Below are 13,358 nucleotides of genomic sequence, written 5' to 3'. Positions count from 1 at the left end.
AGTAGGGAGAGCAGGCCTAGCATTACTATATACTCACAGAGTAGGGAGAGCAGGCCTAGAGTTACTATATACTCACAGAGTAGGGAGAGCAGGCCTAGAGTTACTATATACTCACAGAGTAGGGAGAGCAGGACTAGTCCCAGCAGCAACATCAGGTTGGAGCGTACAGAGCCAGCACCACTGCAGTCCATTCTGTTTTTCTTACAGGTGCACACCTGGACCTTGATCTCGGTGCTGTTGGAGAGCGGGGGCAGGCCAGAGTCTGTCACCACCAGAGGCAGCTGGTAGTTGGCCCTCTTCATATTCTGTAGCAGCATGATCTGAGCATGTGTGTCTGAAACATATACCAGGCAATGAGGTTAACTTCTATGGGCTACGTGGGACGCTAGCGTCCCACCTGCGGGACACAGCCAGTGAAATATCAGGGCGGCAAATTCAAAAACAACAAAATGTCATAATTCAACTTTCTCAAACATACAACTATTTTACACCATTTTAAAGATACACTTCTCCTTGATGTAACCACATTGTCCGATTTCAAAAAGGCTTTACAGCGAAAGCAAAACATTAGATTATGTTAGGAGAGTACATAGACAAAAATAATCACACAGCCATTTTCCAAGCAAGGACATGTGTCAATAAAACCCAAAACACAGCTAAATGAAGTACTAACCTTTGACGATCTTCATCAGATGACACTCATAGGACATTATGTTACACAATACATGTATGTTTTGTTCGATAAAGTTCATATTTATATTCAAAAACAGCATTTTACATTGGCGCGTGATGTTCAGAAAATGTATTCCCACCAAAACTTCCGGTGAATGTGCACATCAATTTACTAAAATATTCATCATAAACGCTGACAAAATATATAACAATTATTTAAAGAATTATAGACTACTCCTGGATGCAACCGCTGTGTCAGATTTTAAAATAGCTTTACGGAGAAAGCAAATTTTTCAATATTCTGAGTACATAGCTCAGCCATCATAGCGAGTTATACAGACACCCGCCAAGTTCGGGGCAACCTAAACTCAGAATTAGTATTACAAATATTGTCTTACCTATGCTGATCTTCGTCAGAATGCATTCCCAGGACAGCTACTTTCACAAGAAATGTTGTTTTTGTTCGAAATACTCCATATTCATGTCTAAATACCTCCGTTTTGTTCGTGCGTTCAGGTCACTATCCAAAGGCATACAGCGCGAACGCGGTACCAGAAACGAAAAGTCAACATTTTCAATTAACGTACTTAGAAGCATGTCAAATGCTGTTTAAAATCTATCTTTATGGTATTTTTAACGTAACATTGCGATAATTTTCCAACAGGATAATAGCATATTCATTCAAGAAGAAAAAGAAGGAACGGCTCGCTCGCGTGACCACGCATATCCAATCCCTTTGTTGCCAGGCAGTCCACTCAGTAATTGAGCTCCTATTATCTGCCCAGTGACAGGAGAATGCTCAAACCACTTTCTGAAGGCTGTTGACAGCCAATGGAAGCCTTAGGAAGTGCAACGTCACTCCACAGACACTGTAGTTTTGATAGAGAATCAAAAGAAGAACTACAATTCTCAGACTTTCCACTTCCTGCTTGGATTTTTCTCAGGTTTTTGCCTTGACACAATTCAAACAGTTTTAGAAACCTCAGAGTGTTTTCTATCGAAATCTACTAATAATATGCATATTCTAGTTTCTGGGCCAGAGTAGTTTTTCATCCGGACCGTGAAAATACTGCCCCCTACACCCCAACAGGTTAACTGACAAGCTAATTATGTTTTGATACTATCATGCTGGTGGACATGCCATACTCAACAAACATGAAAATTGTACAGGCAAGAGATAAATTAATATAGATTCATAAGCACGCACACACTCGACTTGGGGTCAAATTCCAATGTAATCACAAAAAATGTTAAACATCTTTTTCAATGACATCTCAGTTTATTTCAGACATTTTTCCAAGTGTACATTTTTAATTCAAATCACTTCCTGAACTGACTGTCTTCAATTCGAATTGACCCCCCCCCCCCCACCCCCCTCACCCCAACAAATGTTTGTGTATTAATGTACGGATGATAGACCCCTCTAGCATGCTTATAATGATAAGCCTTCTCACATGACCCTTAATAACCCCACTATACCCATAATGAAACATTGGCCGGGACTGCCTGTAGCAGTAGGTAGCAGCCTAGTGAGTGTACTGTTCTGAAGATAGCAGCCATGTGAGTGTACTGTTCTGTAGATAAAAACCTAGGGAGTGCACTGTTCTGTAGGTAGCAGCCTAGGGAGTGCCTGTACCAGCCTAGAGAGTGTGCTGTGCTGTAGTTAGAAGCCTAGTGAGTGTACTGTTATGTACGTAGCAGCCAAGTGAGTGTACTGTTCAGTAGGTAAAAGCCTCGTGAGTGTACTGTTCTGTAGATAGTAGCCTAGGGAGTGTACTGTGCTGTACGTAGCAGCCTAGTGATTGTACTTTTCTGTAGGTAGCAGCCGTATGAGTGTACTGTTCTGTAGGTTGCAGCCTAGTGAGTGTACTGTTCTGTAGATAGCAGCCTAGTGATTGTACTTTTCTGTAGGTAGCAGCCGTATGAGTGTACTGTTCTGTAGGTTGCAGCCTAGTGAGTGTACTGTTCTGTAGATAGCAGCCTAGTGAGTGTACTGTTCTGTAGGTAGCAGCCTAGTGAGTGTACTGTTCTGTAGATAGCAACCTAGGGAGTGTCTGTACCAGCCTAGTGAGTGTCCTGTTCTGTAGATAGCAGCCTAGTGAGTGTACTGTTATGTACGTAGCAGCCTAATGAGTGTACTATTCTGTACGTAGCTGCCTAGTGAGTGTACTGTTCTGTAGATGGCAGCCTAGTGAGTGTACTGTTCTGTAGGTAGCAGCCAAGTGAGTGTACTTTTCTGTAGATAGCAGTCTAGTGAGTGTACTGTTCAGTAGATATCAGCCTAGTGATTGTACTGTTCTGTAGATAGCAGCCTAGTGAGTGTATTGTTCTGTAGATAGCAGCCTAGTGAGTGTATTGCTCTGTACGTAGCAGTCTAGTGAGTTTACTGTTCTGTATGTAGCACCCTAATGAGTGTTATGTTCTATAGACAGCAGCCTAGTGAGTGTACTGTTCTGTAGATGGCAGCCAAGTGAGTGTACTGTTCTGTAGATAGCAGCTTAGTGAGTTAATTGTTTTGTAGATAGCAGCCTAGGGAGTATCTTTAACAGCCTAGTGAATTTACTGTTCAGTAGACAGCAGCCCAGTGAGTGTACTGTTCTGTAGGTAGCAGCCTTGTGATTGTACTGTTCTGTAGGTAGCAGCCAAGTGAGTGTACTGTTCTGTAGACAGCAGCCTAGTGAGTGTACTGTTCTGTAGGTAGCAGTCTAGTGAGTGTACTGTAGATAGCAGCCTAGTGATTGTATTGTTCTGTAGATAGCAGCCTAGTGATTGCATTGTTCTGTAGATAGCAGCCTAGTGAGTGTACTGTTCTGAACGTAGCAGCCAAATGAGTGTACTGTTCTGAACATAGCAGCCTAGTGAGTGTACTCTTCTGTAGATAGTAGCCTAGGGAGTGCCTGTACCAGCCTAGTGAGTGTACTGTTCTGTAGATAGCAGCCTAGTGAGTGTACTGTTCTGTAGATAGTAGCCTAGGGAGTGCCTGTACCAGCCTAGTGAGTGTACTGTTCTGTACGTAGCAGCCAAATGAGTGTACTGTTCTGAACATAGCAGCCAAGTGAGTGTACCTTTCTGTAGATAGCAGCCTAGTGAGTGAACTGTACTGTAGATAGCAACCTAGTGAGTGTACTGTTCTGTAGGTAGCAGCCTAGTGAGTGTACTGTTCTGTAGACGGCTGCCAATTGAGTGTACTGTTCTGTAGATAGCAGCCTAGTGAGTGTACTGTTCTGTAGGTAGCAGCTTAGAGATTGTACTGTTCTGTAGGTAGCAGCCTTGTGATTGTATTGTTCTCTAAGTTGCAGCCTAGTGAGTGTACTGTTCTGTAGATAGCAGCATAGTGAGTGTACTGTTCTGTAGGTAGCAGCCTAGTGACAGTCCTGTTCTGTAGATAGCAGCCTAGTGAGTGTACTGTTCTGTAGGTAGCAGCAAAGTGAGTGTACTTTTCTGTAGATAGCAGCCTAGTGAGTGTACTGTTCTGCAGATGGCAGCCTAGTGAGAGTACTGTTTCTTAGGTAGCAGCCGAGAGAGTGTACTGTCTTGTAGGTAGCAGCCTAGTGAGTGTTCTGTAGATAGCAGCCTAGTTTGTGTACTGTTCTGTACGTAGCAGCCTAGTGAGTGTACTGTTCTGTAGGTAGAAGCCTAGTGAGTGTACTGTTCTGTAGATAGAAGCCTAGTGATGGTATTGTTCTGTAGATAGCAGCCTAGTGAGTGTACTGTTCTGTAGGTAGAAGGCTAGTGACTGTACTGTTCTGTAGATAGAAGCCTAGTGATTGTATTGTTCTGTAGATAGCAGCCTAGTGAGTGTACTGTTCTGTAGGTAGCAGCCTAGTTTGTGTACTGTTCTATACGTAGCAGCCTAGTGAGTGTACTGTTCAGTAGATAGCAGCCTAGTGAGTGTACTGTTCTGTAGGTAGAAGCCTAGTGAGTGTACTGTTCTGTAGATAGAAGCCTAGTGATTGTATTGTTCTGTATATAGCAGCCTAGTGAGTGTACTGTTCTGTAGATAGAAGCCTAGTGATTGTATTGTTCTGTAGATAGCAGCCTAGTGAGTGTACTGTTCTGAAGATAGCAGCCGCGTGAGTGTACTGTTATGTAGATAGTAGCCTAGTGAGTTTACTGTTCTGTAGGTAGCAGCCAAGTGAGTGTACTTTTCTGTAGATAGCAGCCTAGTGAGTGTACTGTTCTGTAGGTAGCAGCCAAGTGAGTGTACTGTAGATAGCATCCTAGTGAGTGAACTGTTCTGTAGATAGCAGCCTAGTGAGTGTACTGTTCCGTAGGTAGCAGCCAAGGTAGTGCACTTTTCTGTAGATAGCAGCCTAGTGATTGTATTGTTCTGTAGATAGCAGCCTAGTGAGTGTACTGTTCTGTACGTAGCAGCCAAATGAGTGTACTGTTCTGAACATAGCAGCCTAGTGAGTGTACTGTTCTGTACGTAGCAGCTTAGTGAGTGTACTGTTCTGTAGGTAGCAGCCAAGTGAGTGTACCTTTCTGTACATAGCAGCCTAGTGAGTGTACTGTACTGTAGATAGCAACCTAGTGAGTGTACTGTTCTGTAGACGGCTGCCAATTGAGTGTACTGTTCTGTAGGTAGCAGCCTAGGGAGTGCCTGTACATACCTAGTGTGTGTACTGTTATGTAGATAGAAGCCTTGTGAGTGTAGTGTTCTGTACTTTGCAAACTAGAGAGTATCCTTTTCTGTACATAGCAGCCTAGTGAGTGTACTGTTCTGTAGGTAGCAGCCTAGTGAGTGTACTGTTCTGCAGATGCCAGCCTAGTGAGTGTACTGTTCTGTAGATAGCAGCCTTGTGAGTGTACTGTTCTGTAGATAGCAGGCTTGTGATTGTACTGATCTGTAGGTAGCAACCAAGTGAGTGTACTTTTCTGTAGATAGCAGCCTACTGAGTGTACTGTTCTGTAGACGGCAGCCTAGTGAGTGTACTGTTCTGTAGGTAGCAGCCTAGTGAGTGTACTGTAGATTGCAGCCTAGTGAGTGTACTGTTCTGTAGATAGCAGCCTAGTGAGTGAACGTTCTGTAGATAGCAGCCTAGTGAGTTTACTGTTCTGCAGATGGCAGCCTGGTGAGTGTACTGTTCTGTAGGTAGCAGCCAAGTGAGTGTACTGTAGATAGCAGCCTGCTGAGTGTACTTTTCTGTAGATAGCAGCCAAGTGAGTGTACTGTTCTGTAGACAGCAGCCTAGTAAGTGTACTGTTCTGTAGATAGCAGTCTAGTGAGTGTACTGTAGATAGCAGCCTAGTGATTGTATTGTTCTGTAGATAGCAGTCTAGTGAGTGTACTGTTCTGAACGTAGCAGCCAAATGAGTGTACTGTTCTGAACATAGCAGCCTAGTGAGTGTACTGTTCTGTAGATAGTAGCCTAGGGAGTGCCTGTACCAGCCTAGTGAGTGTACTGTTCTGTAGATAGCAGCCTAGTGAGTGTAATGTTCTGTAGATAGTAGCCTAGGGAGTGCCTGTACCAGCCAAATGAGTGTACTGTTCTGAACATAGCAGCCAAGTGAGTGTACCTTTCTGTAGATAGCAGCCTAGTGAGTGTACTGTTCCGTAGACGGCTGCCAATTGAGTGAACTGTACTGTAGATAGCAACCTAGTGAGTGTACTGTTCTGTAGGTAGTAGCCTAGTGAGTGTACTGTTCTGTAGACGGCTGCCAATTGAGTGTACTGTTCTGTAGGTAGCAGCCTAGAGATTGTACTGTTCTGTAGGTAGCAGCCTTGTGATTGTATTGTTCTCTAAGTTGCAGCCTAGTGAGTGTACTGTTCTGTAGATAGCAGCCTAGTGAGTGTACTGTTCTGTAGGTAGCAGCCTAGTGACAGTCCTGTTCTGTAGATAGCAGCCTAGTGAGTGTACTGTTCTGTAGATGGCAGCCTAGTGAGTGTACTGTTCTGCAGATGGCAGCCTAGTGAGAGTACTGTTTTGTAGGTAGCAGCCTAGTGAGTGAACTCTTCTGTACGTAGCAGCCTAGTGAGTGTACTGTTCTGTAGGTAGAAGCCTAGTGAGTGTACTTTTCTGTAGATAGCAGCCTAGTGAGTGAACTGTACTGTAGATAGCAACCTAGTGAGTGTACTGTTCTGTAGACGGCTGCCAATTGAGTGTACTGTTCTGTAGATAGAAGCCTAGTTATTGTATTGTTCTGTAGATAGCAGCCTAGTGAGTGTCCTGTTCTGTAGGTAGAAGCCTAGTGAGTGTACTGTTCTGTAGATAGCAGCCTAGTGAGTGTACTGTTCTGTAGGTAGCAGCCAAGTGAGTGTACTTTTCTGTAGATAGCAGCCTAGTGAGTGTACTGTTCTGCAGATGGCAGCCTAGTGAGAGTACTGTCTTGTAGTTAGCAGCCTAGTGAGTGTTCTGTAGATAGCAGCCTAGTTTGTGTACTGTTCTGTACGTAGCAGCCTAGTGAGTGTACTGTTCTGTAGGTAGAAGCCTAGTGAGTGTACTGTTCTGTAGATAGAAGCCTAGTGATTGTATTGTTCTGTAGATAGCAGCCTAGTGAGTGTACTGTTCTGTAGGTAGAAGCCTAGTGAGTGTACTGTTCTGTAGATAGAAGCCTAGTGATTGTATTGTTCTGTAGATAGCAGCCTAGTGAGTGTACTGTTCTGTAGGTAGAAGCCTAGTGACTGTACTGTTCTGTAGATAGAAGCCTAGTGATTGTATTGTTCTGTAGATAGCAGCCTAGTGAGTGTACTGTTCTGTAGATAGAAGCCTAGTGATTGTATTGTTCTGTAGATAGCAGCCTAGTGAGTGTACTGTTCTGAAGATAGCAGCCGTGTGAGTGTACTGTTATGTAGATAGTAGCCTAGTGAGTTTACTGTTCTGTAGGTAGCAGCCAAAGAGTGTACTTTTCTGTAGATAGAAGCCTAGTGATTGTATTGTTCTGTATATAGCAGCCTAGTGAGTGTACTGTTCTGTAGATAGAAGCCTAGTGATTGTATTGTTATGTAGATAGCAGCCTAGTGAGTGTACTGTTCTGAAGATAGCAGCCGCGTGAGTGTACTGTTATGTAGATAGTAGCCTAGTGAGTTTACTATTCTGTAGGTAGCAGCCAAGTGAGTGTACTTTTCTGTAGATAGCAGCCTAGTGAGTGTACTGTTCTGTAGGTAGCAGCCAAGTGAGTGTACTGTAGATAGCAGCCTAGTGAGTGAACTGTTCTGTAGATAGCAGCCTAGTGAATGTACTGTTCTGTAGGTAGCAGCCAAGTGAGTGTACTGTAGATAGCATCCTAGTGAGTGAACTGTTCTGTAGATAGCAGCCTAGTGAGTGTACTGTTCCGTAGGTAGCAGCCAAGGTAGTGCACTTTTCTGTAGATAGCAGCCTAGTGATTGTATTGTTCTGTAGATAGCAGCCTAGTGAGTGTACTGTTCTGTACGTAGCAGCCAAATGAGTGTACTGTTCTGAACATAGCAGCCTAGTGAGTGTACTGTTCTGTACGTAGCAGCTTAGTGAGTGTACTGTTCTGTAGGTAGCAGCCAAGTGAGTGTACCTTTCTGTACATAGCAGCCTAGTGAGTGTACTGTACTGTAGATAGCAACCTAGTGAGTGTACTGCTCTGTAGACGGCTGCCAATTGAGTGTACTGTTCTGTAGGTAGCAGCCTAGGGAGTGCCTGTACATACCTAGTGAGTGTACTGTTATGTAGATAGAAGCCTTGTGAGTGTAGTGTTCTGTACTTTGCAAACTAGAGAGTATCCTTTTCTGTACATAGCAGCCTAGTGAGTGTACTGTTCTGTAGGTAGCAGCCTAGTGAGTGTACTGTTCTGCAGATGCCAGCCTAGTGAGTGTACTGTTCTGTAGATAGCAGCCTTGTGAGTGTACTGTTCTGTAGATAGCATCCTAGAGATTGTACTGTTCTGAAGGTAGCAGGCTTGTGATTGTACTGATCTGTAGGTAGCAACCAAGTGAGTGTACTTTTCTGTAGATAGCAGCCTACTGAGTGTACTGTTCTGTAGACGGCAGCCTAGTGAGTGTACTGTTCTGTAGGTAGCAGCCTAGTGAGTGTACTGTAGATAGCAGCCTAGTGATTGTATTGTTCTGTAGATAGCAGCCTAGTGAGTGTACTGTTCTGAACGTAGCAGCCAAATGAGTGTACTGTTCTGAACATAGCAGCCTAGTGAGTGTACTGTTCTGTAGATAGTAGCCTAGGGAGTGCCTGTACCAGCCTAGTGAGTGTACTGTTCTGTAGATAGCAGCCTAGTGAGTGTAATGTTCTGTAGATAGTAGCCTAGGGAGTGCCTGTACCAGCCAAATGAGTGTACTGTTCTGAACATAGCAGCCAAGTGAGTGTACCTTTCTGTAGATAGCAGCCTAGTGAGTGTACTGTTCCGTAGACGGCTGCCAATTGAGTGAACTGTACTGTAGATACCAACCTAGTGAGTGTACTGTTCTGTAGGTAGTAGCCTAGTGAGTGTACTGTTCTGTAGACGGCTGCCAATTGAGTGTACTGTTCTGTAGGTAGCAGCCTAGAGATTGTACTGTTCTGTAGGTAGCAGCCTTGTGATTGTATTGTTCTCTAAGTTGCAGCCTAGTGAGTGTACTGTTCTGTAGATAGCAGCCTAGTGAGTGTACTGTTCTGTAGATGGCAGCCTAGTGAGCGTACTGTTCTGCAGATGGCAGCCTAGTGAGAGTACTGTTTTGTAGGTAGCAGTCTAGTGAGTGTACTGTAGATAGCAGCCTAGTTTGTGTACTCTTCTGTACGTAGCAGCCTAGTGAGTGTACTGTTCTGTAGGTAGAAGCCTAGTGAGTGTACTTTTCTGTAGATAGCAGCCTAGTGAGTGAACTGTACTGTAGATAGCAACCTAGTGAGTGTACTGTTCTGTAGACGGCTGCCAATTGAGTGTACTGTTCTGTAGATAGAAGCCTAGTGATTGTATTGTTCTGTAGATAGCAGCCTAGTGAGAGTCCTGTTCTGTAGGTAGAAGCCTAGTGAGTGTACTGTTCTGTAGATAGCAGCCTAGTGAGTGTACTGTTCTGTAGGTAGCAGCCAAGTGAGTGTACTTTTCTGTAGATAGCAGCCTAGTGAGTGTACTGTTCTGCAGATGGCAGCCTAGTGAGAGTACTGTCTTGTAGTTAGCAGCCTAGTGAGTGTTCTGTAGATAGCAGCCTAGTTTGTGTACTGTTCTGTACGTAGCAGCCTAGTGAGTGTACTGTTCTGTAGGTAGAAGCCTAGTGAGTGTACTGTTCTGTAGATAGAAGCCTAGTGATTGTATTGTTCTGTAGATAGCAGCCTAGTGAGTGTACTGTTCTGTAGGTAGAAGCCTAGTGATTGTACTGTTCTGTAGATAGAAGCCTAGTGATTGTATTGTTCTGTAGATAGCAGCCTAGTGAGTGTACTGTTCTGTAGGTAGAAGCCTAGTGACTGTACTGTTCTGTAGATAGAAGCCTAGTGATTGTATTGTTCTGTAGATAGCAGCCTAGTGAGTGTACTGTTCTGTAGATAGAAGCCTAGTGATTGTATTGTTCTGTAGATAGCAGCCTAGTGAGTGTACTGTTCTGAAGATAGCAGCCGTGTGAGTGTACTGTTATGTAGATAGTAGCCTAGTGAGTTTACTGTTCTGTAGGTAGCAGCCAAAGAGTGTACTTTTCTGTAGATAGAAGCCTAGTGATTGTATTGTTCTGTAGATAGCAGCCTAGTGATTGTATTGTTCTGTAGATAGCAGCCTAGTGAGTGTACTGTTCTGTAGGTAGCAGCCTAGTTTGTGTACTGTTCTATACGTAGCAGCCTAGTGAGTGTACTGTTCAGTAGATAGCAGCCTAGTGAGTTTACTGTTCTGTAGGGAGAAGCCTAGTGAGTGTACTGTTCTGTAGATAGAAGCCTAGTGATTATTGTTCTGTATATAGCAGCCTAGTGAGTGTACTGTTCTGTAGATAGAAGCCTAGTGATTGTATTGTTATGTAGATAGCAGCCTAGTGAGTGTACTGTTCTGAAGATAGCAGCCGCGTGAGTGTACTGTTATGTAGATAGTAGCCTAGTGAGTTTACTGTTCTGTAGGTAGCAGCCTAGTTTGTGTACTGTTCTATACGTAGCAGCCTAGTGAGTGTACTATTCAGTAGATAGCAGCCTAGTGAGTTTACTGTTCTGTAGGTAGAAGCCTAGTGAGTGTACTGTTCTGTAGATAGAAGCCTAGTGATTATTGTTCTGTAGGTAGAAGCCTAGTGAGTGTACTGTTCTGTAGATAGAAGCCTAGTGATTATTGTTCTGTATATAGCAGCCTAGTGAGTGTACTGTTCTGTAGATAGAAGCCTAGTGATTGTATTGTTATGTAGATAGCAGCCTAGTGAGTGTACTGTTCTGAAGATAGCAGCCGCGTGAGTGTACTGTTATGTAGATAGTAGCCTAGTGAGTTTACTGTTCTGTAGGTAGCAGCCAAGTGAGTGTACTTTTCTGTAGATAGCAGCCTAGTGAGTGTACTGTTCTGTAGGTAGCAGCCAAGTGAGTGTACTGTAGATAGCAGCCTAGTGAGTGAACTGTTCTGTAGATAGCAGCCTAGTGAGTGTACTGTTCTGTAGGTAGCAGCCAAGTGAGTGTACTGTAGATAGCATCCTAGTGAGTGAACTGTTCTGTAGATAGCAGCCTAGTGAGTGTACTGTTCCGTAGGTAGCAGCCAAGGTAGTGCACTTTTCTGTAGATAGCAGCCTAGTGATTGTATTGTTCTGTAGATAGCAGCCTAGTGAGTGTACTGTTCTGTACGTATCAGCCAAATGAGTGTACTGTTCTGAACATAGCAACCTAGTGAGTGTACTGTTCTGTACGTAGCAGCTTAGTGAGTGTACTGTTCTGTAGGTAGCAGCCAAGTGAGTGTACCTTTCTGTACATAGCAGCCTAGTGAGTGTACTGTACTGTAGATAGCAACCTAGTGAGTGTACTGTTCTGTAGACGGCTGCCAATTGAGTGTACTGTTCTGTAGGTAGCAGCCTAGGGAGTGCCTGTACATACCTAGTGAGTGTACTGTTATGTAGATAGAAGCCTTGTGAGTGTAGTGTTCTGTACTTTGCAAACTAGAGAGTATCCTTTTCTGTACATAGCAGCCTAGTGAGTGTACTGTTCTGTAGGTAGCAGCCTAGTGAGTGTACTGTTCTGCAGATGCCAGCCTAGTGAGTGTACTGTTCTGTAGATAGCAGCCTTGTGAGTGTACTGTTCTGTAGATAGCATCCTAGAGATTGTACTGTTCTGAAGGTAGCAGGCTTGTGATTGTACTGATCTGTAGGTAGCAACCAAGTGAGTGTACTTTTCTGTAGATAGCAGCCTACTGAGTGTACTGTTCTGTAGACGGCAGCCTAGTGAGTGTACTGTTCTGTAGGTAGCAGCCTAGTGAGTGTACTGTAGATTGCAGCCTAGTGAGTGTACTGTTCTGTAGATAGCAGCCTAGTGAGTGAACGTTCTGTAGGTAGTAGCCTAGGGAGTGCCTGTACTGCCTAGTGAGTTTACTGTTCTGCAGATGGCAGCCTGGTGAGTGTACTGTTCTGTAGGTAGCAGCCAAGTGAGTGTACTGTAGATAGCAGCCTGCTGAGTGTACTTTTCTGTAGATAGCAGCCAAGTGAGTGTACTGTTCTGTAGACAGCAGCCTAGTGAGTGTACTGTTCTGTAGATAGCAGTCTAGTGAGTGTACTGTAGATAGCAGCCTAGTGATTGTATTGTTCTGTAGATAGCAGCCTAGTGAGTGTACTGTTCTGAACGTAGCAGCCAAATGAGTGTACTGTTCTGAACATAGCAGCCTAGTGAGTGTACTGTTCTGTAGATAGTAGCCTAGGGAGTGCCTGTACCAGCCTAGTGAGTGTACTGTTCTGTAGATAGCAGCCTAGTGAGTGTAATGTTCTGTAGATAGTAGCCTAGGGAGTGCCTGTACCAGCCAAATGAGTGTACTGTTCTGAACATAGCAGCCAAGTGAGTGTACCTTTCTGTAGATAGCAGCCTAGTGAGTGTACTGTTCCGTAGACGGCTGCCAATTGAGTGTACTGTTCTGTAGGTAGCAGCCTAGAGATTGTACTGTTCTGTAGGTAGCAGCCTTGTGATTGTATTGTTCTCTAAGTTGCAGCCTAGTGAGTGTACTGTTCTGTAGATAGCAGCCTAGTGAGTGTACTGTTCTGTAGACGGCTGCCAATTGAGTGTACTGTTCTGTAGGTAGCAGCCTAGAGATTGTACTGTTCTGTAGGTAGCAGCCTTGTGATTGTATTGTTCTCTAAGTTGCAGCCTAGTGAGTGTACTGTTCTGTAGATAGCAGCCTAGTGAGTGTACTGTTCTGTAGGTAGCAGCCTAGTGACAGTCCTGTTCTGTAGATAGCAGCCTAGTGAGTGTACTGTTCTGTAGATGGCAGCCTAGTGAGTGTACTGTTCTGCAGATGGCAGCCTAGTGAGAGTACTGTTTTGTAGGTAGCAGTCTAGTGAGTGTACTGTAGATAGCAGCCTAGTTTGTGTACTCTTCTGTACGTAGCAGCCTAGTGAGTGTACTGTTCTGTAGGTAGAAGCCTAGTGAGTGTACTTTTCTGTAGATAGCAGCCTAGTGAGTGAACTGTACTGTAGATAGCAACCTAGTGAGTGTACTGTTCTGTAGACGGCTGCCAATTGAGTGTACTGTTCTGTAGATAGAAGCCTAGTGATTGTATTGTTCTGTAGATAGCAGCCTAGTGAGTGTCCTGTTCTGTAGGTAGAAGCCTAGTGAGTGTACTGTTCTGTAGATAGCAGCCTA

The 13,358-nt window shown here is 44.1% G+C and overlaps 1 protein-coding gene across 1 annotated transcript in view; it reads right to left on the bottom strand.

The window, feature by feature from the left end:
• Nucleotides 1–13,358, bottom strand: part of LOC106573702 (cadherin-13-like) — a 422,569-nt gene that overhangs the window by 17,296 nt on the left and 391,915 nt on the right. The window contains exon 9 of the mRNA XM_014148994.3: nt 116–334. Coding sequence (XP_014004469.2) covers nt 116–334 — 219 coding nt within the window. The remainder of the gene's footprint in view (nt 1–115; nt 335–13,358) is intronic.

This window comes from Salmo salar, chromosome 16 (genome assembly GCF_965601325.2).
Source record: "Salmo salar chromosome 16, fSalSal1, whole genome shotgun sequence".
In the NCBI taxonomy this organism is placed as follows: domain Eukaryota; kingdom Metazoa; phylum Chordata; class Actinopteri; order Salmoniformes; family Salmonidae; genus Salmo; species Salmo salar.
This window is presented reverse-complemented; position numbering and strand designations above follow the sequence as displayed.